This window comes from Coniophora puteana, assembly GCF_000271625.1.
Source record: "Coniophora puteana RWD-64-598 SS2 unplaced genomic scaffold CONPUscaffold_14, whole genome shotgun sequence".
NCBI lineage: Eukaryota > Fungi > Basidiomycota > Agaricomycetes > Boletales > Coniophoraceae > Coniophora > Coniophora puteana.
Window position 1 is genome coordinate 231,687 of NW_006913066.1, and position 22,845 is coordinate 254,531.

Here is a 22,845-nt window from a genome sequence, read left to right on the forward strand (position 1 = left end):
ACCATAACTTACCCCAATCGTTGCAAAGGTCTAACTGTTCTCTCTCCATTCAACTCCTGCTGCTCCCTCATTTCTGGTCCTCGGAACTGGAGGGGGATACATCTGTCCAGATGACGGGATTAACTGAAGGCCATGGCCAGTGCGCCATGCGGGGCTCCTGTGGCAGCAAGGGGTGGTTCGGTCAACAGCTACCCTGTCCAGACGATGGTGCATCCAAGCAGGTGCGTTCGCATTTCCATTGTCCCGGCCAAAGATCACGAAACTGAATCAATGAACAGCCAGAGAATCAAGAGACACGCGACATGCTCGTTTCCGTCTGCGGTAGCGACTTTGCCCAAGGGGATGTATGTTGTACCGCGGACCAGATAGAAACCTTGCGCGACAGAATGGCTCAAGCAGAGCCTATCATATCGTCGTGTCCAGCGTGTCGCAATAACTTCCGATCCTTCTTCTGCCAGTTCACATGCTCCCCGAACCAGGCTTCGTTCTTGAACGTCACTTCCACCCAGGAGACCAACACCGGTCAGACCGCCGTCGCATCGGTCGACTACTTCGTTGGAGAGGAGTATGGTGCTGGTTTCTTCAACAGCTGCAAGGATGTGCAAGTTGGTGCGCTCAATGGCTATGCTATGGATCTCATTGGAGGAGGCGCAAAGAACTACCACGAATTCTTCAAGTTCCTGGGAGACGAGAAAGACCTCGGGAGTCCTTTCCAGATCAATTATCCGCCCGCTGTTCCCGAGTTCAGCGTCTATAACCCCCCTCCACGAAATTGTACAGACAATGACCTTGCAAGTCGTTGTACGTGCATCGACTGCCCCAACATCTGCCCAGTGCTCCCACCTGCCGACGTACCTAATGGTGGCCCGACATGCCATGTTGGATTGCTATCCTGCCTCTCGTTCTCCCTCATCCTCCTATACGGAATCGCAGTGCTTGGAGTTCTGTTCGGCTATGGGTTGGAGCACACACTTCGCAGACGCAGGGAGAAGCGTTATGAGAGAATGGCGCTGTCAATTGACACGGCATCCCTCCTTTCCCCTACACGGCCAACTCGTGGTCTTGTTGGAGCGGCATCGCTAGCTCAAGAGCCCAGCGACTTCGGGGCTCAATCAACCGATGGTCGTCATATTGGTCACGGTGTAACACTCTTGGACCCCGTCGATACCGTCCAGCCCCGCCAATACCGTCTCAATACCCTTCTCAGACGAGGCTTTTACCGCCTTGGCTTCGCTGCTGCATCATCTCCTTGGCTGGTGTTTGCAGTGGTGTTTACTATTGTGGGCCTTCTGAACATCGGCTGGGACAAATTCAGGGTCGAGACTGACCCAGTCAGACTGTGGGTTGCCCCGGATTCAGACAGCAAGATTCAGAAAGAGTATTTCGACGAGCACTTTGGTCCCTTCTACCGCCCAGAACAGATTTTTGTCAAGTCGGCTACCCCAGATGAGTCGGTTATGTCATATGGCACCCTCAAGTATTGGTTCGATGTTGAGAACACTATTCGGAGTCTCAAGTCCGAGCCTAATGGACTGACCCTCGATGATGTTTGCTTCAAGCCCGCTGGTCCCGATGGCGCTTGTGTAGTTCAATCAGTCGGAGGCTGGTTTGGCAACGATCTCACCGGCTACAACGAGTCGACCTGGCGGAACCGCCTAGTGGGATGTGCTCACTCCCCTGTTGACTGCCGGCCAGACTTTGATCAGCCGTTAGCTCCGCCTTACGTGCTTGGAGGTGTGCCAGTGACATCAGATGGAGAGCCCGACTACGAGCATGCGCGGTCAATGACAGTCACATTTGTGGTCTCAGATTCTCTGAATGACACAGAACAAGGCAAGGCTATGGAATGGGAGCGTACTCTCAGGACGTACCTCCTCGACCTTGATGGGCGCATTGCAGGCGAGGCGGGTTTGGACATCTCGTTTTCCACGGGAGTGTCACTTGAGGAAGAAATTGGCAAGAGCACGAACACGGACGTCAAGATCGTGGTCCTCTCCTACCTTGCGATGTTCTTCTACGTCTCGCTCACGCTGGGCAGCAGCAGCCGCTCTAGCCAGGGTGAGCAGGGCTTTATATCCTCCCTGGTCGACTGGGCGCGGGGTTTGCCATATGTCTTCCGGAGGTCCTCCGTCGTCAACTCTTCTTTTTTGGAAGACTCACCCAGACCGACCTTGTTCCCTCGCCTGCCCCGTGGCCTGTTCATCAACTCCAAATTCACGCTCGGTCTCTTTGGCATTGGCCTCGTCATCCTTTCCGTCTCATCCTCCATTGGATTCTTCTCAGCAATTGGCGTCAAGACCACACTCATCATCGCCGAAGTCATCCCCTTCCTCGTCCTAGCCGTTGGCGTCGACAACGTCTTCATTCTCGTACACGAGCTTGATCGACAGAACGCGTTGCATGGCCCTGCTGCATCTACGGCATTCATTCACGGGCACGAACGCGGGAGCACGAGCTTCCAGACGCCGCGCAGCCCGAGCTTGTCCTACCGCTCTGGCCCTGAGGACGCGCTGGATACGGCATCGCTGCCCCTGTACCTTTCCGCCGAGGAGCGCATCGCGCGCACGGTGGCGAAGATGGGCCCTTCGATCTTACTCAGCACCATCACCGAGACGGTCGCGTTCGCATTGGGTGCGCTTGTGCCAATGCCAGCCGTGCGCAACTTTGCACTGTATGCAGCTGGCAGCGTATTCTTGAACGCGGTGCTTCAAGTCACGGTGTTTGTCAGTGCACTTTCGGTCGATCTCAGACGTGTCGAGGTAAGCTCCCCTGTTTTTACATTCGCTCATACATGCTAAATGGCGTGCCAGTCTCACCGCGTAGACTGCTTCCCTTGCATTCGCCTAGCACCGCGTATTACGCTTACCGACGCTCCTCCAGGCAGTGGTATTAGTGGGCTTGCTCGGTTTATTCGCCGGTACTATGCTCCGTTCATCTTGCGGCCTTTCATGAAGGCCATCATTTTACTTGTCTTTACTGGCATTTTCGTGTTGTCTGTCATGTCCATGCAATACATTGAGCTTGGCCTAGGTAAGAATTCCTTAGTTTCCCTTGCACTCACAGTAATAGATTAAACCCGCCCTTTGCACAGACCAAAGGCTGGCGCTCCCCTCCGAGTCCTACCTCAACGCATACTTCAACGACCTGGATGTTTATTTGGACGTCGGACCGCCCGTGTACTTCGTCACAAAGGATCTGAATGTTACCGACAGGCCCGGGCAACAGAAGCTCTGTGGTCGATTCACCACCTGCGAGGACCTCTCGGTTGCCAACACCTTGGAGGGCGAGCGTAAACGTCCCGAATCGTCATTCATCTCTCAGCCGACTGCTTCCTGGATTGATGATTTCCTGCAATGGCTCGACCCGCTCAAGGAGAGCTGCTGTCGCGTGCGCAAGCGGGATCCTTCTAAGTTCTGCACGGCAAGAGATTCGGAACGCTTGTGCCAGCCCTGCTTCTTGGACCGTGAACCCGCGTGGAACATCACCATGACTGGTATCCCAGAGGGCGAGGAGTTTATGCGCTACCTCCAGCAGTGGCTCATGTCGCCGACTAACGAAGAGTGTCCACTGGCTGGCAAGGCCTCCTTCGGCACCGCGCTTTCGGTCGCTGATGATGGGAGGTCTGTCGTTGCGTCGCATTTCCGGACGTCTCACTCTCCCCTGCGGTCACAGGCCGACTTCATCAACTCGTTCGATGCCGCCCACAGGATTGCAGACGAGATCTCGGAGCGCACGGGCACAAGTGTCTTCCCGTACTCCTTGCACTACGTCTTCTTCGACCAGTACGCGCACATCATCGCCATCACGCAGGAGATCCTCGGACTCGGTCTCGCCGCCGTTCTCATCGTCACGGCGCTGCTCCTGGGCTCATGGCGCACGGGCACGATTGTCACCGCCACCGTCGCACTGACGGTCGTCTCTGTCATGGGCATTATGGCGGTCTGGGGTATCAGCTTGAACGCGATCAGTCTGGTGAACCTCGTCATATCGCTCGGTATTGCAGTGGAGTTCTGCGCGCACGTCGCAAGGGCTTTCATGAGTGCCGGCTCCGGCATGGTGGCCGACCAGCTATCGGCCCAGAAGGAGAGAGACGAACGGATGTGGACCGCGCTTGTGGATGTCGGGCCATCGGTCAGTGACATATTCAGCCTTTAATATAGCAATTGGATGCTAACTTCGCTTGTAGGTCTTGTCCGGCATCACCTTCACCAAGCTTATTGGAATGGCTGTCTTGGCCCTTACTCGCTCGAGGCTGCTGGAGATCTACTACTTCCGCATGTGGCTTACTCTGATTATCTCTGGAGCGTTGCATGGTCTTGTGTTGCTTCCAGTGATACTCAGTCTCGCAGGAGGCACCGGGTATGCTCAGCAGGAGGCAGACGAAGAGTGGATGGCCAGTGCTATAAGAAACTTCGAGTACGCGTGAGTGCTCCATCGTACCATTCAAAGAAAGCATGCTAATTGATTATATCCAGACCTTTCATGGCAGATGACGATTCTGTCCACAGCGATTGAACCCAGTACATACTCATTATTCATTCATGTTATATCATTTTACCACCTTTATAATGATGGAAGCAATAGAGGACTATATATGCATTTTTACACGGGTGATCTCGACCTACTGTCCCTGATGTCGTCCCTACTGTTGCTCCTCCTGCCACGGCTGGGAGACCGGGAACGAGTTCTGCTCCGGCTGTACCTGGAGTAAGACGAGTAAGACGCAGAGCTTCTAGACCGAGAACGCGAAGGCGTGCGCGAGCGCGAGCGGCTCGAGCGTACGGAGTAGCTGTAGGAGCGGCTGCGGCCCCGTCGTCCGTAGCCCGTCCCACCGCGCTCGTAGCTGGGAGAGCGCCGTCTGGGAGGGTAGCCGCCAACCCTGCGGACGGGAGATCTCGAACGAGAGCGCGAACGTGGGCGGTACGAGTCGCGCGGCGGCGGCGGGCCTCGGCGGAAGCCCCGTCCGCGGTAGGAGTCAGGGAAGCGAGGGGGTGGCGGTGGCCTACCGGCACCACCACCATAGCCTTCTCCGCGCCTGCGGTAGGGCGGTGGAGAGCGGGACGGGGAACGAGAACGGGAGCGGGAGAGGGAGCGGAACCTGTCGCGTCCGTTCCGAGCGGGGCGGGGGCGAGGAGAACGCGAGCGCGCAGTGCGAATAGGGACGCTGGAGAGCTCGACCTTCAAGACGAGACCGTCAAGCTGCCCTCCGCTCATGTGGGACACGGCCTTGCGCGCCGCGTCCGAGTCTGCATATTCGAGCGCTGCTTTTCCTCTGTTCTGGCCGGCTACACGAGGATTAGAACTCAATTTGCGCATCTTGAAGTGAAGGTGGACTCACATTTTTGAAAGAGTGGTAGGTCGACTTTGGTGATTTCTCCATAAAAGCCGAAGATGGTTTGCAGGTGCGACTGCACGACATTTCTTGAGAGCCCAGTGATTTGGACCACCTTCGCGTCCTTCAGGTCGTCCTTCAGGCCGTCCTTTCCTCCGTTCTCCATGTCTACATCTCCATCATCAGACCTTCGTGGGGTAAGTGATCGACCTCTGTCAGACATGTTGTGTGTTCGCTAACGAGGAAGGGCGGCTACAAAGGACGGAAGCGCCAAGACGCGTGAGCTCGCGCGACATAACACGTCACAGCTTCCTAGCGAATGGGTCACAGACGTGACGTAGGGCGTCTACTTAGCCATGTAACATCAACTCAACATCAACTCTTACACTACGATATTCTCTCAAGACAAACTTAATTTTACGCTGGAAATAGTCTGTATATTGCCCATAGCTCAGATGGTAGACAAAAGATGCTCCTCTCGTTTGACTCTGTGTGTCTTTCTCGAGCGAGATCCCGTGCTATCCTCTACCGTACCATGTTGCTGTCGAAGATGTCTTTTAACCAGGTCTTGTCGAACGAAAGTCTTCTTGCAGACATGGCACTCGTGCGAGCGCAGTTTCTGGTGAGCCACTTCATGTCGCTTGCGCTCGTTCTTTCTGAGGAAGCATTGTCCACTAAAATATCATCAGTATGATGAGTGACGATAATTTCTCGACTCAATCCTACGCACCAAAAGTCGCAGCTGTATGGGCGGATGTTGACATGTGCCCCAACATGTACCAATATATGGTCTCGCCTTCTGTTAGTATGGTTGCAGCCTGTAATAAAACAACGATATCCATCAAGCACTTCTCCATTTTCTGACAGTCGTCCAGCATAGCTGGCAAGCCAACCCTTGTCCACCTCCTTTCCCGGATGACGCAGCTTGTACCTTCTTGTTCTGTATTCAAATTCGTTTATGTCGACACCTGCGTGCGCGTATAGGGGAGGTGAAGGAAAAACGAGGTCGTAGGGCATGACAGTTCCTTCGTTCTCTGCCTCTTTGCAAATGGTGCCAGGAGATGAGTGAACGAACGATGCAAGCACAGATGCAGGACTGATGAAGTTGTATTGGTCGCCATGTACGCTCCTAGCAGACGGAGATGATTTTACGGCCGGAGAGAATACGGCTTTGGAACGAAGAGGAGGTAAGAAAGCTCGCGCCACGTCAACAATACCATCATCCAGAATATGGGGCCCTGTTTTATGAGGACTGCTATGATTAAAAGGGCTCATGAGAATTTCCTCGAGAGCAGGAGAGTCAACCAAGAGCGCTAGCTCCTCTCCATGGGGCGGTGAAGTTGAAAGAGTGCCTGTGCAAAAGCCATCATGTACTGGAGAGTATCTCCCAAGAGCTCCTTGACGCAAATCAGCCATAAGAAGTGAAGAAGCCTCAGGGTTTCCCAGATCCATCGGTGAGAGCGTCTCTTCACGAAGATAGTTGCCGCTAGCTTCATGCATTATGGACTGAGACGTTACCGCAGAAGGGAGTTGAACTTCGAGAAGATTTTCACCGGAGAAGGACTCAATGGCGTTGTCGTCTAACACAGGGCTATTGAGCAGATCAGCCAGAGTGAGTCGCCGTCTGACTGGTGCATCTGGTGGGAGGCCATCGTCGGTAGAAGATTGAAACTCAGCTGCCGTGTACATAGACCCGCCATTCATGGAGAGTGAAAAGCAAGATCGTGTATCCCAAAAATAATCCGATTGAGACGACGAGCCGAACGATATTCCAAGGCCCTTAACAAGAGGACGAGAAGAAAGTTTGCCTGCATTAGACTGAAGAGCATCGTTGCCTAGCGAGTCGTCACTGTCGGAGATGAAAGGGACAAGATCGTCCTTTTCCCGATTTTTGAGGAACGTATCGCGTGTAAGGAGCGTGGGTTTAGAGATGGAGTTGTGGGCAGGTTGCAACGCCAGCGCTGAACTAGAGGCGCCGTTGGCGTAATAGGAATGTGTGGGGTCTCTTTGGTGTTTCATGACAGATCTATAGGCTGAAAGACAAGACGAAAAGAGAGAAGAAGGAATTATCGCCACGCCGTAGGGCGAGCGTATGGTAGTAATGTATGGGTTGTGGGCGAAAGCAAGGAGACCAACCTTGTGCTGAGCATCGCGTCGAGCGGCTATATTCTTGCTTAGTCAGATGCACTGCATAGAAGGCAGCGCGCCAATTTTGGCCAAGGCGCTCAAGAAACTTTGTTGTGCTGATATGCTCCGGCTACATTTCGCTCGTCCACATGCATGCCCTCGTTATACGCGTGGCATATCCACGAACACACGACAACTGCGGTACAAAAATGCCAACATGAAAGCCCTCTCGGTGATCGCGCTCTGCGGGTCTGCTGGCCTTGTAGCAACCTACTTTATGTTTCCTGACAAGTCACGTTCTGCGCCCGTTTCAACAACGCAACCGCTGAGCTTGGCTCATTTCACACCTTGCTTCATCGCCGACACTCAAAAGACAGGACCCGATAGCAAACTCATAACAATCTCTGTTCCTCCTGTCGCGGTCTTGGATGGAACCTTGGAAAAACGCTCACCCATATGGTCAATATACATCAAAGACGATGATATACAAGTAGAACGACCGTATACTCCACTGGAAGGCATTGACTCGCGAGGAAACATCAAATTGTGGATCAAGAAATACGACCAGGGTGAGGTTGGGCGATGGCTGCACACGAAACGCGTGGGAGAACGCGTTGACGTTCGCGGTCCAGCGGAGACTTGGCAATGGAAGGAGGACACATGGGATGATGTGGTTATGGTGAGATCCATGTTGTCTGCTCGGTTCATACTGACTGGTCTACGTCCAGATATCTGGTGGAACAGGGATAACACCCTTTTACCAACTTGTGCACCACGTACTTTCATCTGAACAAATCTCGAGCAAGACGCGTTTCACTCTCTTGCACTCCTCCAAGACACCTGAAGAGCTTCCACCTTCAGAGGTTCTGTCTCGCTTAATAAACCTCAGCGACGCTCATCCGCAACGATTTAACTTCAGGCTCTTCGTTGACTCCATCCCGAAAATTACGCCCGACCGAAGTTCCGGGTATCTCTTCGAAGACACTAACTCAGATGCTTCGCTTGGCAGTCGTTCAAACTATGACCTTGACGTAGGTCGAATAAACAAGAAGGCCATTGAGAGGGCTTTGGACAGGGAAGGCTCATGGATATCGAGACTACTTGGACGGCCTTCGTCGCAGGTTACCGAGGGAAGAAAGGTGATGGTTTTGGTCTGTGGCCCTGAACCGTAAGTGACAGGTTTGTGCCTACGGTGTACGTTGCTCAAGTACAGCATCAGGATGATCAACGCAATCGCCGGCCCATATGGGCGAAATTACTCTCAAGGAGTTGTTGGTGGAGTATTGGGCGAGCTTGGGTATAAGTCTCATCAAGTCTGGAAACTATGACACTTGGCTACTTGCGGACGCCATCAGTCGCATGGCTGTGGGTACACCAAGGTCTTCATTACCCTGCGGTCAAGCCGCCGCTACGACTGTACAGACACAAATAACTCGTTAATGGAGGAGAGAGGCGAATGCTACATTTCCAAAGATTCTTGGCATAAAGGACCACAACCGTTGATGCAGGATTCGGGGCTCTCGCTCGACTTCGTTCTCACAACATATCTTGTGCTTATGCTCTATCAGGCAATCTTATGGGTTTACATTCCACGACGATCGCTACAAGGATGGTCATGTGAGCATTTTTTGGCAAAGCGCCCTCTACATTGGATGCCCTCCCTTGTAGTTCAGCCTGCGTGTGCATTGTAGAGCCGCTATCAAGGAACCGAGGCACACAAGATGTTCAGCGTAATTTCTCCGCGCGAAGTATTTTTGCGTGCATGCTATCAGCCAGCAGGTGCTTTAGCCACGCGCCCCGTTCCGCCGTTCAACATTCAGGCACAAACTCTACTCTGTGGGGACGGACATTCGAGTGGATGAGCCGCTAATCAACCTCATAAACGCTATTTTTAGCTCTGAACATAAGATCCAACACCGAGGACGCTGTCTCCATCACTCTTTCGTCGGCCTCTATGAGCAACTCATGCCCGAAGCTGCCCGAAGACAACAAACCTTTGTGCCTGGATATCCGCCATGTTTTAGGCAACGAGAAGACAACCGTAACAACCATGTCCTAATGCCCCCAGGCTGGCACATTGAATCGCCTGCTATTCTTAGACCTCCGAGCTTACGGCTTGTACGTCTTTCGGCCTTGGCTGACTTCCTTCCAGTGCTCCGATGATCTAACGAAGATGGACCCGAGTTAAACCGCATGGTGTTGCTCCTAATTCTGTTTCTCTCTCTGCGTATGAGTCAACGTGGCAGGCATACTAGTCGGCGGTGTGATACCAAACTACGCTTACATTGGTAGAACTGGGAGAGAGAACCCCACGCTGCTTCTCGGCGAACCTTCGGAATGAGGGGCTTAGGTCGCATGCTACCCTATGTTACCCATGGGAGAACCTGCGTGAGGGTCGTTGCTCGGTGACGATGTAATAATTGTGCAGTACTCGAGGCTGAACTGTGGACTATAAAGCCTGGTCTGCTGGGCCAGCAGTCAGCATTAGGACCCCACTCGAAACCAGAGTAAGAGTCATGAAGTCCTTCGGCATCCTCAGCTTCCTCGCAGCCTCTGTGGCTTCGGCCTATGCTGCTACTGGCACCCTCACTTTTGCTGGTGTCAACATTGCGGGTTTTGGTAGGCATTATGCTTGACATCCCATAGGCTATTACTCATAGCATTCCTAGACTTTGGCATGGACACTAGCGGTGATGACACTGCCAGCTCGGCCTACCCGCCTCTGACTCAGTACTATGGTGCTGATGGTGCTGGTCAAATGACTCACTTCGTCAACGATGACGGCTACAACATCTTCCGTCTCCCCGTTGCTTGGCAGTACCTGACCAACAACGAGGCAACTGGCACGCTCAACCAGACCAACTTCGCCGAGTACGATGCTCTCGTCCAGGCGTGCTTGGAAACCGGCGCGAGCTGCATCATTGACATCCACAACTACGCCCGCTTCAACGGCGAGGTAGGGAGCTTTGTGCTTGAGTGCACTGGAGCCTGATCCATTTTCTGCCTAGATTATTGGCCAGGGCGGACCCACTAACGAGGTGTTCGCCGACCTCTGGAGCAGCATCGCCACGTACTATGCTGACGAGTCTAAGATCGTTTTCGGAGTGTAAGTCTGAATCAATTTATGTCACTTTCTTGGCTTATGTGACATGCAGCATGAACGAGCCTCATGACCTTCCCTCCGTAAGCACACTTTTAACGATGTAGGTCTGACATCATAATCAAGGCAATGCATAGATCACTACTTGGGCTGGAACTGTCCAGGCAGCGGTGACTGCCATCCGTAACGCTGGGTGAGCGGATTCTCCTTTGAAGCACTGCGTTTGACTTATATCGTCTTAGTGCGACGAGCCAGTACATCCTCCTCCCTGGTGACAACTACACTTCGGCCGAGACTTTCGTTTCTGGTGGTTCTGCTGCAGCTTTGGCTACAGTGACCAACCCCGACGGGAGCATCACTGGTCTGATCATGGATGTTCACAAGTACCTCGACTCTGACAACTCGTACGCGTATTCCTATCAAGATTATATTCATGATGCTAAGAAAGGGGCTCTAGCGGCACGAATGCCGAGTGTGTCACCAACAACATCGACGATGCCTGGGAACCTCTTGCGACCTGGCTCCGCGCAAACAACCGTCAGGCTCTGAACACCGAGACTGGTGGCGGAGACGTTACCTCCTGCAACACGTACATGTGCGAGCAGATCGCCTACCAGGCTCAGAACTCTGATGGTATGTAACAGTTTTTGCTTTCCTTATGTTCTGTCCTAACAAGCGTGCGCTACAGTCATCCTCGGCTACGTTGGCTGGGCTGCCGGCAACTTTGCTACTACCTACGTTCTCAGCGAGACGCCCACCGACACCGACGGCACCTGGACCGACACTTCGCTCGTTGCGGCGTGCATGGCTCCTTCTATCAACGGCTACGTTGCCTAAATAACCCAATCACCAAGGTTGATGATGCTGTGCGCGTTTTCATTGGGCTTCTATGGGTATTATTAGAATGGAATGCGTATCAAGTGTATATTGTTCTTTGAGCTGGTTAATTCTGGTTACATGTGGATGGTTTACTTCGCGTCTGCAGTCAACGAGTGACAGAAGATTCGGATACTCTCGGATAAACGCTGCCGGGAAGTTCCGATGTAAAACCTCATGACTGCCAGTGCCAAGCATCGTTTGAACCATGTGCACAATCATACAAGGCCGTGCTTCCGAGAACTATACGTCATGTACGCACACAGGAAGGTATATACAGCATCTGGAGCCTCGCCGCTTGCCGCTGCGACGCGCAGTCTCGTGCAGTACAGCAACCTCAGATGGGTCGTCGCGTTGAGCCCCTATGACCAAGTACTTAAAGGCGTCACTGGCAACCACTTCTCACTCAGCATTTACTCGTAGCCTCGGTATCGTGTCTGGCACCATGCTTCAGCTTTCTCAGAACTCCATAGGGCTTGCTGGCGCTGCATCTGCCGCCGCCATTGCTTGGTTATCACTCAAGCTTTGGGCAATTGGCCGTCAGCACTTGCATACGACGCGTCTTTCTGGTCCTCCCAGGAAAACTTTTCTCTTTGGAGTCGAGGATAAAATAGACCTCGAAAACTTGAACAAGAACGAGCAAACAGTGGATTGGATATCCCAATACGGGGGAATCTTCAAGCTGCCGGTCTCTTTGGGAATGACCTTCCTCGTTCTCTCTGATCCAGTTGGGATCGCCCATTTCTTCGCAGAGGATGCGTACACGTATCAGTTGCCGCAGCTGTCACAGATTTCCGTTGACGCCCTTGTAAGTATTCTTGTGGATCATTTATTATTGGGATCTGGACGTTGAACGCCTCACCAGTTGAACGCGGGTAATTTATTGTCTGCTCAAGGAGACGAACATAAAAGGTCTGTTATGAGCCTGAAACTTTTGTGTTATGAGGTTGCTTGACTAATCTATTTATCCATCCGTTCCAGGCAAAGAAGGACTTTAGCTCCCGCATTTACCAATACGGCAATAAGGCGGCTAGTCCCAGCATTCTTCAGCTCTGCAAACAAGGTGATGAGAATGTCGATATCGCCAGCTGCTGTTTTGTACTCATTGAACACTCTTTCTAGGCCAAAGCTGAATGGGAAAAGTTGTGTGAGGCTAACCCAGATGGAGCTATCGAAGTACAGCATTGGTAGGGTAAATTTCCTCCACGAACGACCTCTTTCACTAACATTGTTGGCGTAGGATGAATTGCATTTCGTAAGGGGTCTATGATTTTTTCCGTCAAACCTAAAAACTAAATGACCAAAACTAGTCTCGATAGTATTGGTGTGGCAGGCTTCTCGTACGACTTCGGGACTGTGGAAGGCAAAGATTGTGCAGTGGCTGATGCACTGAAGGCCGCTTCTTCCTCGCAGTTGACAATGACGCAAATAGCGTTCATCTTAGCATCCTTCGTGTTTCCATGGCTAGCAAAGCTTCCCAACCCTGGCACAGCTTCAAATCGCCAGCTCGGCGAAAGCCTTGGTGCGATAGCAAAGACCCTGCTTGAGGAAGGGCGCGCAGGAAAACAAGACTCGAAATCTAACTCCCTCGTTGAATTATTGAGTAAGTAATGATCATTCCTATAGCCGCTGAAGGTGCTTATCGTCTTTAGTTAGATCTGAAGACGCAGATTCGAAGAATCAATTCAGTGAGGAGGAAATCATTGCTCAGGCTAGTGGCCTACTCAAAGATAATCCGTTTGTGCACTTTCTCACTGCCACCCTTATAGATGAAGCTAATGGTTGTCGCCGGCTACGAAACCACGTCCAGTGAGTGATACATCTACATACTTGATCTTTCTACATCTGATGATCCTAACAGTCGCCTTAACCGTTAGTTCGCTTCACAATGATGAGAATGATGTTACTCAAGTTATTTGACAGTGGGCACTAATCGAGCTGTCCCGAAATCAGGACATACAATCCAAACTGCGTGCAGAGCTTGCTGAATTTCAAGACGCTGATCTCACTTGGGAAGACCTGACTACTCGTCTCCCATACCTTGATGCTGTCGTGCACGAGACGCTCCGCGTTCATCCTTCCCTGACGGATGTCATTCGCGTCGTGAGCCTACTCATCCGCTGATGTATGGAGGAATCGTTATCTGACGCGCGAACAGGCAACTCGGGACGATGTCATACCTTTGAGCAAGCCTGTCAAGACTGCCTCTGGACAGCTGCAGGACAGAATATCGATCGCCAAAGGGACGTCCATCCTGGTTCCTGTTAAGGCCACGAATACATCTCACGAACTTTGGGGTCCGGACGCAACTGAATTTAAGCCAGAACGCTGGCTCTCCGATGATCCTGCCCACCTACCGAAGGATGTTTCCGGATATCGCCACCTAGTCACGTTCATCGAGGGCCCAAAAACTTGTATCGGAAAAGCCTTTGCCGTGGCTGAAATGAAGGCAAGTCTACGACAAACTCAACGATAAGTGTTCGCTTATATGTGTGATTCTCAAGGTCGTGCTATGTGTATTGGTCAGAAGCTTTGTGTTTGATTTGTGCGACGGTCGAGAGATTAAGTTGACGCTCACCAATGGCCTCCTTCCTCGTCCGAAGGTCGTTGGGGAAGAAGGATCCCGCGTGCCTCTCCGGGTTAGGAGAGCTGAACTGAACTGAAGATAGTCGATTCAAAGTAACGCCAGACCACTCCACTCACCCTGTTTTCTAAGAACTTGTATATTAACCGCCCCTACTCGCTCAGTATATTTTAACAGAACAATCCGCTACTAGTGCTCCACTCATTTTGACGCTTACAATATACCCCACATCTCAGCACCATCGAATATAATACTGAACATTTATTACGACAGTACCTCGAAACTGCGGATGTACAGCTAAATATACTATTCCTCGAACAATCAGTGTACTTCTCGGCAATCGAATCCTTTCTAAGTTCTGCTTGGAACATGATGCTCCGGTGTGAATGTATCCATCTCAAACTCTCCTGTATTACTGACTGTGGAGAGTTCTGAATGTTGTGGGCGGAAGATAGGGCTCATTGAGGGAAGAGTGTCGGTGGGGGACTCTGGCTGATAGGTGGTAGCTTCTCGTATATTGAGGGCGAAGCGACCCCCAATAATGATCATGGTCGCAAGGCAAACGCTCTGTGGCACCTGTTGTAGGGAGACCTGTGTAGGGTTTCAATCTTGTTCAGAGGAACCACCGGATAGCAAGTTCAAGGGACGAACATCTTTGTCTATCCAGATCCATCCTGCTATACTCCACAGTATGGTAGTGCTTGGATTGCGAGGAGATGAGCATAAAGTCTAAAAAGCATTTAATGACTTACAGGATAAAATAGACGATCAACTCCCGTGAAGAAACCTTGATAGTAGGACTGATTCCCCACTCAGCACTTTCTTTCAGCACCCTATGCACTTGCCTGTAGTATCCTAATATTGCCCATAGAGCCACTGCCAACAGGAAGACATTGAATGTGACTATTGGGATAGTGAAAGCAAAAAAGTATTGTTTGCTCTGTGATGCAGCACAGAAGGGAGGCATTGTCGAGATCGAGACTTAAAGGTAGATCAGAACAATCCCATATAGACACTTTCAAATAATCCTCACCGGCCCCTGACGTCGAGAACAAACCCAATTGAATCGATGTCGCTAGTATCTCCAGGAAAAATAGAAAAACAAGCCCTGCGATGAATTTGCGATCGGAGTTATTGAACGCAAGTGCAACCCATTGTACACGCGCTAAACTACAATCAGCTATACTGAGATCATGGTTTTGGGAGAAAACTATACCTTGCACAACCCAGATGATCAATGCGGATGCCCACGTTTGAAAATACATGTACCAAGGGCCTAGGGAAAGTTAATTTTGCTGCAGCTGAATATTTTTGCGCTACGCACATCTAAGACACGTTATGCTTTGGGAGAAGAGGAATACAACTGGTCTTACGTCTGGATAACCCACGTTAGAAGCCTACATCCGAGAATCACCGTTGTTCTGCACTTACATGAAGCAATCCTAACGACCTGACAGAGGCTACGTCAAAGGTTAAGGACCACATCGGGACTCAGGGAATGAAGGTACAACGCACCAGCAAGATTGGCTCTAAAGTGATGATGTCAATGCTGATGAGCAACATCACCGTGACCTTTAGACCAAAGCGACTTGAACCAGAACATACCCAAGGAGAGCCTCGCCTAGATATCTATACTATGAAGTAGGCAATGTCAATCAGCTTAGCAAGGTCAACCTTGCATTCAGGACGACATACGACGAAGTACATTATAGCCCTCGCATCGATTTTCGTCTGTAGTAGGGAAATACTGAGCAAGCGAGTGCATTACTTTGGCAATGCATTGCATACCCACATGAGCGAGACCTACACCATGCGACATGGATGCAATATGAATATTAGCTCCCAGATAACATGATGAACAGGCACTAGCATGTTACGCATACCTCGCGGTCAAACGTGAGGACTGCAGCCAGGGCGGTGAGTGCACCAATACATCAAGGGAATCTGCATCACTTGCAGTGGTCATATATGCTCAAGAAAGCTGCTGCCGCTGTATTGCGTCACGTTAGAATCACATTCAGGGACTGCTCACAGAACTGTACCTTGGACGGCGCCAGTTACATGGTATGCATAAGCCACTGAGTCGGCGTTCATACTTCAAGCTACTTGGTCTAGTCTTCTTGGTCAATCAGCTTCGTTTCTCGGACGTACGGAAGAATGAAGGTCGAAATGGCCAGAGCGTAGCAGGTTGTGCTCGTGTGTCCAGGTTAACGGGGAATTCGGATTTCGTTGTAGCCGCGTCTGTCCGGCTGTCCAGCCATCCAGCCACATGCGCGGGAAAAAATAAAACAGCCGACGCGTGGCCATAATTAGACAATTAGCCCCTGTTTTAGTGAAGCGACCGCTATCTGTTCTATCCTCCTCTGCCCTGCGCACACAGGTTAACGACTCAAGATATCTACTTCCGTTTCAATCTCTTCTTGAAAGATTAAAGTATATATATATGGTTGTGGTACTACACTGCTAGACTAGTCTCTTCAGCAAACGAGCCAAAAATGATACCAGTAAAGCCATTGCCCATTCAAGCGCCGGGCAAACGCCTTGCTGACGCCTTGATATGGTCCCGTAGAAAGCAGACCACTCGAGTGCGAGGTCAAGCGGTGGGCTGATGATGACTGTGTGTGGGGATCGTCCTGGGCACGGGTGTATGGCGTCATTGTGAAGGAAGTTAAGCACGATGATCCCGTCGAGGGAGTGTGCAATGATAAGGTTCCGTGGGTCAGGTGTGACATTATGTATGAGAGCGAGAGAAAGGGTGTCAGGGGAGTAGGAGAACGCTCATGTTACAGGTGGGTGAGGGTGGAAGCTTACCTCGCATGACAAGCGTTGTGATGCGACACCACAGCTACAATGAGCACGCCAATCCGTGCACGAGCAGGACGCGCTTGGGAGCATCGGGAAACCCCCAAAATGTGCACGGATGGCCCGAAGGAAAGGTATCAGCGCCTGGAAGACCAATGAGCACGAGGATGGAGAATTTAAGGGAGCCACAGACATACAGACCTACCTCATCACGCTCCTACAACCCTCCTTCACAGTTCTCGACTTCAATAAATACCTCCCATATGTCTAGCCTGTATGCCTGCAGTTGCGCCTGTGTCCAACACTGGGTGTGAGCGGGCATACACAGTGCTGCGTGCTTGGCAGGAGCTCTTGGTTTTCCATTCTCATTGTCAGAGGAGGGGCTGCTGTGTCGTGAAAAGAGAGTTAGAATTTGTGGCGAAGAAAGACGAGAGGGAAGAGGGATGGAGCGGATGATACAGCGCGGCGCGGCTCGAGATGTCTGGACCAAGTCTGGACGGCTGGACGGCTGGACGGCTGGACCGCCGGAAAATGCGGATTCCGCGTTATCCTCCGTGTGTCTGGGCGGGTTACTGTACTTTTTCGACCAAAAGTTCGTCCCGTGTCCCATCCAGACTGGCACCGCGAACTTTTGGTTGGTTTGTCCCGCTTTAGTAGAGCCTGCGAACTAAAATGCGGGACATGTTGTAAATAGGGGCTAAAATGGGTGTCAATCTTTCACTTGTGCACAACCAGTACGGTCATCCCAGCAGCTCGTCAATATACCACAGCGTACGGAATTAAGCGATGATACCCACCACGTACTCATTTTCCTATGAAACAGACTCGAAACGAACTTATGTCCCGCACCACCAACACCAGCGAACTAAAAAGCGGGACACGCTGTATTTGGTAGTCATATTCCCACGCCACCCCGCGAACTTTTGGTCGAAAAAGTACAGTATATGTATTAATCTGCAAGCGCCTAACCGGCGCCCAAGGCGCTGAGAAACTCGTTCCTGGTCATGGGAGGTATAAAGTCTCCGACTGCATGCATATGAGAATGGACAACTTGTGATCAACGAACAACGCGTGTGCGTTGCGTTTGGATCGGATTCTGAACAGAGCCAGAGTCTGATAGGCCGCTTATAGAAATAAACCCCTATTCACAGCTATCATGTCAAAACACAAAACTGCTGGTTGATGCAGTCTTAGGTACCTAGTTCATGTGATAAAGTCTAGTGGTACATACGACACTATCTTCGTACAACAGAAACTTGGGATGACCTCAGGCTCTGATATCATCGGCAAACCGTATGGTCCGCGTGCGTCTGTTGTCAGAACCATCCAAACTTCCGACGACAGTAACATCAGTGCCGCCGCTGATTCCTGTTCCTGTGGGGACATCCATGTCAACCTCCTCGTCCTCTACCCTCGTACTGAACGTCAGTGGGCTCGGTGTTCGGCTTGGAGAAGGAACGTGAGGCAGGAAGTCGACCTCTCCCTGATTTGTGACTAGCCGAAGGTTGAGTACAGCCCGACTTCCGAAGATGACATTAGCAGCAAGAGCGATGCACTGTGGGATTTGGGCTAGAGATGCCTGTGAAGTGGCGGTTTTATGCAACATGAGCTATATGTTTGGCAAGAACGCGTGGACAAGAAAACGAACTTCTTTGCTATACCAAATCCAGCCCGCAGGACCATAGACACAGGCCACACTGAGAAAGACAGTTAATCATACAACCAGCGGTTATTCTTATTACGCACAGAAAGAAGTGCGTAAGGCCGTCTTTAAGTGGTACTTTGACGACAGTGCCAACTTTCCAGTGCTTTTTGTGTTCATAGAATATATATCCCAGAGACCCACGTATCTGGCAGGAATGATAATGTGATACACTCCCAGATTATTACCGGAATGGCAAACGCAAGGAAGTACCGATGGCTGTTCGTGTAAGCGCACAGGGATGGGAAGGTCTTATCTGCAGAGCACCAGCAACTTAGGTGCGGAGAGCATGTTCTAAGAAGGTTTGGCTTACCTCCCGGTTTAGAGGAAATAGCAAGTAGAACAGCGGTTGGGAGCATACTTAAACAAAACGCAATTCTAAGGCCAATTTGAAGTCTGGGATTGTGGTGATTAAAGGCGCTGACCCGATGTTGCATAAGCATTGTAAAGAGGGTCTGAGTGTATGGCCAAGCAATGTCGGAAGCGAGTCAAGGACCTTGAACCGCCCATACAGTCACCACCCATGCCTATGCCTGAAATAATAGATAATCTGAGCCTTTAAATAATGGGTCAGTGAACTATGATAGGATGCGGACTATGAACCTACAACTAGAATATTGTTAGCCAAACAATTATCGAGCAACTAGTCAGAGGCGTACACCTCCACGTTCATTCACTTTATCAACGACTTGAACTAAGCGAGAAAAGGTACCAATACTCACTTCCGGTGATACACGGCTGTCCCAAGAGACTGTTGTGACCGTTTTAGCTATCTTGATACGGATATTTGCATTAACAACTCTACCAACGAAATTTCCACTAAGGAAGATTATAGAGGTGTTATAATCATGCCTTAAGATACACAAACCTACATCAAGATAATTTCTCCAAGATAACGATTCTGTCGCAAATGGGAGATAAAGGTAACCTCCAGAGAACTTGTGAGGTGATCTCTCACCAATAGAAATAGCAGAGATATGCAATTCAGACGACTCTATATTCGATTTTCCAATCATGGTCAAGACGACGAATGGCGGACTTGCGCTCTTACCCAGATTAACGCCACCTTTATGTGGAGTCAGCACGTATAAGCACTGGCTTCTCTCAACTCACCTCATATTGCAACGTAATCACTGGAATTTGGACCATAAGAGGATATCAAAAGCGGTGAGAATTAACAAATCTCACAGTGATCCCATACTGTAATAGCAACCGTTGCAGCTTGAGAAATGTAGGTCAGTGTTCGGTTGAAGAAAATGGACGTTAGCTTAGTTATACTTACTCCGAAATATAGCAGTCAAGTAGCTGTGCGCGGCAACGGAGTCCATCGAAGCGAAATCAGTCTATGAGAAGGAGTATGCCCGGCAGGAGTTCATCGAGAGATGGTTGGGCTATACGACCTCTTATATGGAATCGGCAAGGGGCCCTTGCGCGTTCCTCTCGGGCTCGGCTGGCCTTGATTGAGCCAGCAGAAATATCAGTAATAGAATGGCAATTTTGGCCCAAGGCAGTTCAATGCGTTGTTCGCATTAGACATCGCTGATCTCAATGGCAGGGGCTTGTTCATCGTTAGGTCGACGTGCGTGTGCCCGTATGCATGCGTTGCGACTTTGACGTCGAAGACGCGAAGTAGGACTGTCATCTCGCCCTGATTTCACCTGAAATCATGATTAGATCCATGAAAAGCAGGGATAATATCGCGCGAGCATGATTGCAGAAAACGGCAATATAAGACAGTCAGCTTCACTTGAACCAGCAAGACCAATGATGCGAAAGGACGTGGAGTCGCACAGGAGACTAGATATCGTGCCGCAATGATGTTGGGAGAAGTTGAGCATAGCATTCGGAAAGCTCCGAAAGGTGTCGACGCGTCCGGTCCGACTTTCTCGCTCATTTTCCGAACTTCTGATCGAGTGTGCCGTAGGACATGCCTTCAACCACACTGGAAGCCGGCCCATCTTCACCGAGATCTGATACGCCTCAGACTACTAGTCATGCTTGTGCCCATTGCTCACAGATCGCCAAATACGCGTGCCCTCGCTGCAACACTCGCACTTGTTCACTCGCGTGCAGTCGTGCCCACAAGACGTCTACAGGTTGCTCAGGAGAACGGAACAAGGCCAAATATGTCCCGATGAACCAGTACGGACACGGCCAGCTGATGGACGACTACGTTTTTCTTGAGGACGTTGGACGGCGAGCAGGCGAATGGGGCCGAGAAATCGTAGGCGGCAACTACATGACAGGGAACACGGGACATAGGGGGAGACCTGGAAGTTCAAGAGGCGGGAGGGGTCACCCAGGTCGCGAACGGGCCAGAAGAGAGAAAAAGACGAGTGGAAAGCGGGAGGCGCTTCAAGCAGCATTGGAAAAGTGCGACATTGAAATGGAGTTCTTGCCAGTAGGAATGGACAAAAGGGCCCTTAATCAATCCACATGGGATCACAAGTACGTATCGCATCCTCGACACCATTCTCGCAAACAAGGCTAATAAGCCTAGAAAACGAGCAGCCTATCTGACCCTCGAGCTCGTCATCCATCCCCCACCATACGCCAGTGCCGACCAATGCATCAAAATCCTCACCCATCGCAACGACGCGTCTCAACCCCTGCTTTCCCTTCTTCAAAAAGCCGTAAAGGAGCGGGTCAAGTCCAAAAAGGAATTGGCCCCACCAGAATGGCTTTGTCCTCTCGTCCTTCCTCCATCGTTGTTACAGGATGCTGACACCTCAGAGGCCGATACCGAAGATGCCCAATTCACGCCCCCTCGATGTTACACTGCAGCATCACCAGCAGCGTTGTCGCGTCCATCTTCTCAAAAATTATTCCACTCTGTGGACCCATCCCAACCTCTGTTGGCGGGCCTGAAGTTTACGACATTCGTCGAATTTCCTTCGCTACATGTTTATGACCCACAGCTCCCACCACCGGGAGACGTTGTGGATGCGAAGGGTATGGTGACCGTGTACGCTGACATCGAAGAAGAGAGATACGATGAAGCAAGGAGGGCAAAGAGAAGAAGGCTAGGAGACCGTGAGGGACGGCAAAGGATCGGCACTTTGCTGGGTGACTATGGGAGTGAGGATAGCGAGGACGGCGCGGAACGGCAGAGTAATGGCCTCAGTGGATTGGGAGCTTACGGCGGAAGCGATGATGAATCAGAAGGCAACAATGAATCCGTCGATGGAGACATGGCCACAAAGGTCGCCGTGATTGATGCCAGGGTTGGGGAAGGGGACACCATCGATACGGCAGACAACTCTGATGAAGATGGCGAGGGCGATGCCCCGCTGGATCCGAACCTTCTCCTCGACCTGATCAAGCAGAGCAGGACCATACAGGAGGCAGTGGATGAGGACATGGTAGACTGGGATGCTGGATCTGGGGACGACGAAGCGGAGTGACTAGTTGGACCCCCTGCGTTGGAGATAAACATGGCCCAGGCTGGCATATCATTGGTCGGTTCGATACTTTAGGAATCGATGCGACGGAGATCAAGCAATCCCTTCATGAGAAGCTGCACCTCAAGCACAGCGTCGACGGACTGGCTCAGAGGAGTTTCTTGCGTATTGCGCACGGGCGATGCGGTCTTGACTTCTACCTCCCAAAGTGTATCCGCATGGGCAGGGATTGGCTGTTCCGTCTTGGGATCCACCTACAAAATACGGCGTTAGTATAAGCACGCGCACGAAAGTAATATACCCACTTGTTCTTGTTGGAACATCTGAATCTCGAGTAACCCTCTGCGAAAGACATACCCACGTTTGTATATCTGACTCCTCCGTCTGATCGAGATCGTAGTTATACCTGAGTGATTTCTCAAATAGAGCTATGACTCACACGTAGCCCATGGCACTGGCAAAGCTCAACGCGTCACCCATGACACCAACAACGGCCCATGGTCGTACTGTTGCTTCAGGATGAGCGCGAGCGCTTTCAGGCTTCAAGTAGCTGAATAGCATCCAGTTGGCACCTGACTGTGTCAAGTCTTTCCGAGCGCGAAGCAAGACAAAGTCTGGCGACGAAGGGTCGCGTACCAAGGGCTCGTAGACAAGCTCGCGGCAGTGAAGAGGGTGGGCAGACTCTGCGTGTAGAGTGATGCGATTCATAATCGCTTTCAGGTCGCGAGGAAAGAAATCGCCAAAGAGGGCCACTTCATATGAGTGTGATGACATGGCGGGTCAGATTTACACGGGTCAAGAGCAAAGAACACAAAACTGCGACCCTGTATGTTTGTGAGGGAAGGGCAAGGGACGAATCTTGCGAGCACCGCGCCAGGATAGTCACGTGGTCGTACTTATGGACGAGCGTCTAGCGGCCTG

At 51.2% G+C, this 22,845-nt stretch overlaps 10 protein-coding genes across 10 annotated transcripts; 5 read left to right on the plus strand and 5 right to left on the minus strand.

The window, feature by feature from the left end:
* Nucleotides 1–19: 19 nt before the first annotated feature.
* Nucleotides 20–5,576, plus strand: CONPUDRAFT_84836 (vacuolar membrane protein). Its single transcript, XM_007775241.1, has 7 exons — nt 20–221; nt 279–2,759; nt 2,811–3,030; nt 3,092–4,131; nt 4,187–4,422; nt 4,476–5,285; nt 5,339–5,576. Exons 2-6 carry the CDS (start codon nt 387–389, stop codon nt 4,513–4,515), a joined length of 3,909 nt encoding a protein of 1,302 aa, XP_007773431.1. The 5' UTR covers nt 20–221; nt 279–386; the 3' UTR covers nt 4,516–5,285; nt 5,339–5,576.
* Nucleotides 5,577–5,754: 178 nt separating this feature from the next.
* CONPUDRAFT_84837 (uncharacterized protein) lies at nt 5,755–6,970 on the minus strand. Its single transcript, XM_007775242.1, has 2 exons — nt 6,063–6,970; nt 5,755–6,006 (listed from the first exon to the last, which is right to left on the minus strand). The coding sequence occupies exons 1-2, from the start codon at nt 6,830–6,832 to the stop codon at nt 5,784–5,786; spliced, it is 993 nt and encodes a 330-aa protein (XP_007773432.1). The 5' UTR covers nt 6,833–6,970; the 3' UTR covers nt 5,755–5,783.
* A 766-nt stretch (nt 6,971–7,736) lies between these two features.
* CONPUDRAFT_64456 (ferredoxin reductase-like protein) lies at nt 7,737–8,787 on the plus strand (the record flags this gene model as incomplete). The annotated part of the gene is made up of 3 exons (XM_007775143.1): nt 7,737–8,138; nt 8,188–8,627; nt 8,679–8,787. The coding sequence occupies 3 exons, from the start codon at nt 7,737–7,739 to the stop codon at nt 8,785–8,787; spliced, it is 951 nt and encodes a 316-aa protein (XP_007773333.1).
* Nucleotides 8,788–9,691: 904 nt separating this feature from the next.
* Nucleotides 9,692–11,396, plus strand: CONPUDRAFT_130615 (uncharacterized protein; the record flags this gene model as incomplete). Its single annotated transcript, XM_007775544.1, has 8 exons — nt 9,692–10,078; nt 10,129–10,415; nt 10,468–10,565; nt 10,615–10,642; nt 10,697–10,752; nt 10,802–10,963; nt 11,017–11,192; nt 11,248–11,396. Exons 1-8 carry the CDS (start codon nt 9,976–9,978, stop codon nt 11,394–11,396), a joined length of 1,059 nt encoding a protein of 352 aa, XP_007773734.1. The 5' UTR covers nt 9,692–9,975.
* A 375-nt stretch (nt 11,397–11,771) lies between these two features.
* On the plus strand, nt 11,772–14,356 carry CONPUDRAFT_84838 (cytochrome P450). The gene is made up of 12 exons (XM_007775243.1): nt 11,772–12,243; nt 12,301–12,347; nt 12,417–12,498; nt 12,558–12,622; nt 12,676–12,690; nt 12,746–13,038; nt 13,088–13,146; nt 13,205–13,244; nt 13,297–13,307; nt 13,359–13,538; nt 13,594–13,884; nt 13,940–14,356. Exons 1-12 carry the CDS (start codon nt 11,800–11,802, stop codon nt 14,096–14,098), a joined length of 1,686 nt encoding a protein of 561 aa, XP_007773433.1. The 5' UTR covers nt 11,772–11,799; the 3' UTR covers nt 14,099–14,356.
* A 14-nt stretch (nt 14,357–14,370) lies between these two features.
* On the minus strand, nt 14,371–16,226 carry CONPUDRAFT_146698 (uncharacterized protein; the record flags this gene model as incomplete). The annotated part of the gene is made up of 13 exons (XM_007775244.1): nt 16,062–16,226; nt 15,977–16,009; nt 15,903–15,922; nt 15,808–15,822; nt 15,715–15,750; nt 15,625–15,653; nt 15,535–15,548; nt 15,447–15,479; nt 15,236–15,295; nt 15,053–15,184; nt 14,772–15,000; nt 14,671–14,719; nt 14,371–14,610 (listed from the first exon to the last, which is right to left on the minus strand). The coding sequence occupies exons 1-13, from the start codon at nt 16,111–16,113 to the stop codon at nt 14,371–14,373; spliced, it is 942 nt and encodes a 313-aa protein (XP_007773434.1). The 5' UTR covers nt 16,114–16,226.
* Nucleotides 16,227–16,464: 238 nt separating this feature from the next.
* Nucleotides 16,465–17,289, minus strand: CONPUDRAFT_84841 (uncharacterized protein). The gene is made up of 2 exons (XM_007775245.1): nt 17,027–17,289; nt 16,465–16,965 (listed from the first exon to the last, which is right to left on the minus strand). Exon 2 carries the CDS (start codon nt 16,749–16,751, stop codon nt 16,497–16,499), a length of 255 nt encoding a protein of 84 aa, XP_007773435.1. The 5' UTR covers nt 16,752–16,965; nt 17,027–17,289; the 3' UTR covers nt 16,465–16,496.
* Nucleotides 17,290–18,088: 799 nt separating this feature from the next.
* CONPUDRAFT_76580 (uncharacterized protein) lies at nt 18,089–19,851 on the minus strand (the record flags this gene model as incomplete). The annotated part of the gene is made up of 10 exons (XM_007775246.1): nt 18,089–18,400; nt 18,470–18,518; nt 18,568–18,671; nt 18,712–18,779; nt 18,837–18,901; nt 19,131–19,132; nt 19,246–19,342; nt 19,396–19,424; nt 19,637–19,656; nt 19,806–19,851. The coding sequence occupies 10 exons, from the start codon at nt 19,849–19,851 to the stop codon at nt 18,089–18,091; spliced, it is 792 nt and encodes a 263-aa protein (XP_007773436.1).
* A 486-nt stretch (nt 19,852–20,337) lies between these two features.
* CONPUDRAFT_76581 (uncharacterized protein) lies at nt 20,338–21,927 on the plus strand (the record flags this gene model as incomplete). Its single annotated transcript, XM_007775247.1, has 3 exons — nt 20,338–20,398; nt 20,620–20,971; nt 21,024–21,927. 3 exons carry the CDS (start codon nt 20,338–20,340, stop codon nt 21,925–21,927), a joined length of 1,317 nt encoding a protein of 438 aa, XP_007773437.1.
* A 68-nt stretch (nt 21,928–21,995) lies between these two features.
* CONPUDRAFT_64048 (uncharacterized protein) lies at nt 21,996–22,698 on the minus strand (the record flags this gene model as incomplete). The annotated part of the gene is made up of 3 exons (XM_007775119.1): nt 21,996–22,178; nt 22,230–22,308; nt 22,364–22,698. 3 exons carry the CDS (start codon nt 22,696–22,698, stop codon nt 21,996–21,998), a joined length of 597 nt encoding a protein of 198 aa, XP_007773309.1.
* Nucleotides 22,699–22,845: the final 147 nt, after the last annotated feature.

What these genes read in the sequence shown, in the direction of transcription:
- CONPUDRAFT_84836 (XM_007775241.1), top strand. Translation starts at nt 387, where the DNA reads ATGGCTCAAGCAGAGCCTATCATATCGTCGTGTCCAGCGTGTCGCAAT. An exon ending in TCGATCTCAGACGTGTCGAG is followed by an intron (nt 2,760 to 2,810) that starts GTAAGCTCCCCT and finishes ATGGCGTGCCAG; the next exon opens with TCTCACCGCGTAGACTGCTT. An exon ending in ATACATTGAGCTTGGCCTAG is followed by an intron (nt 3,031 to 3,091) that starts GTAAGAATTCCT and finishes CCCTTTGCACAG; the next exon opens with ACCAAAGGCTGGCGCTCCCC.
- CONPUDRAFT_84837 (XM_007775242.1), bottom strand. Translation starts at nt 6,832, where the DNA reads ATGCATGAAGCTAGCGGCAACTATCTTCGTGAAGAGACGCTCTCACCG. An exon ending in CCATACAGCTGCGACTTTTG is followed by an intron (nt 6,007 to 6,062) that starts GTGCGTAGGATT and finishes ATGATATTTTAG; the next exon opens with TGGACAATGCTTCCTCAGAA.
- CONPUDRAFT_84838 (XM_007775243.1), top strand. Translation starts at nt 11,800, where the DNA reads ATGACCAAGTACTTAAAGGCGTCACTGGCAACCACTTCTCACTCAGCA. An exon ending in CAAGGAGACGAACATAAAAG is followed by an intron (nt 12,348 to 12,416) that starts GTCTGTTATGAG and finishes CATCCGTTCCAG; the next exon opens with GCAAAGAAGGACTTTAGCTC. An exon ending in TGACGGATGTCATTCGCGTC is followed by an intron (nt 13,539 to 13,593) that starts GTGAGCCTACTC and finishes ACGCGCGAACAG; the next exon opens with GCAACTCGGGACGATGTCAT.
- CONPUDRAFT_84841 (XM_007775245.1), bottom strand. Translation starts at nt 16,751, where the DNA reads ATGTCACACCTGACCCACGGAACCTTATCATTGCACACTCCCTCGACG.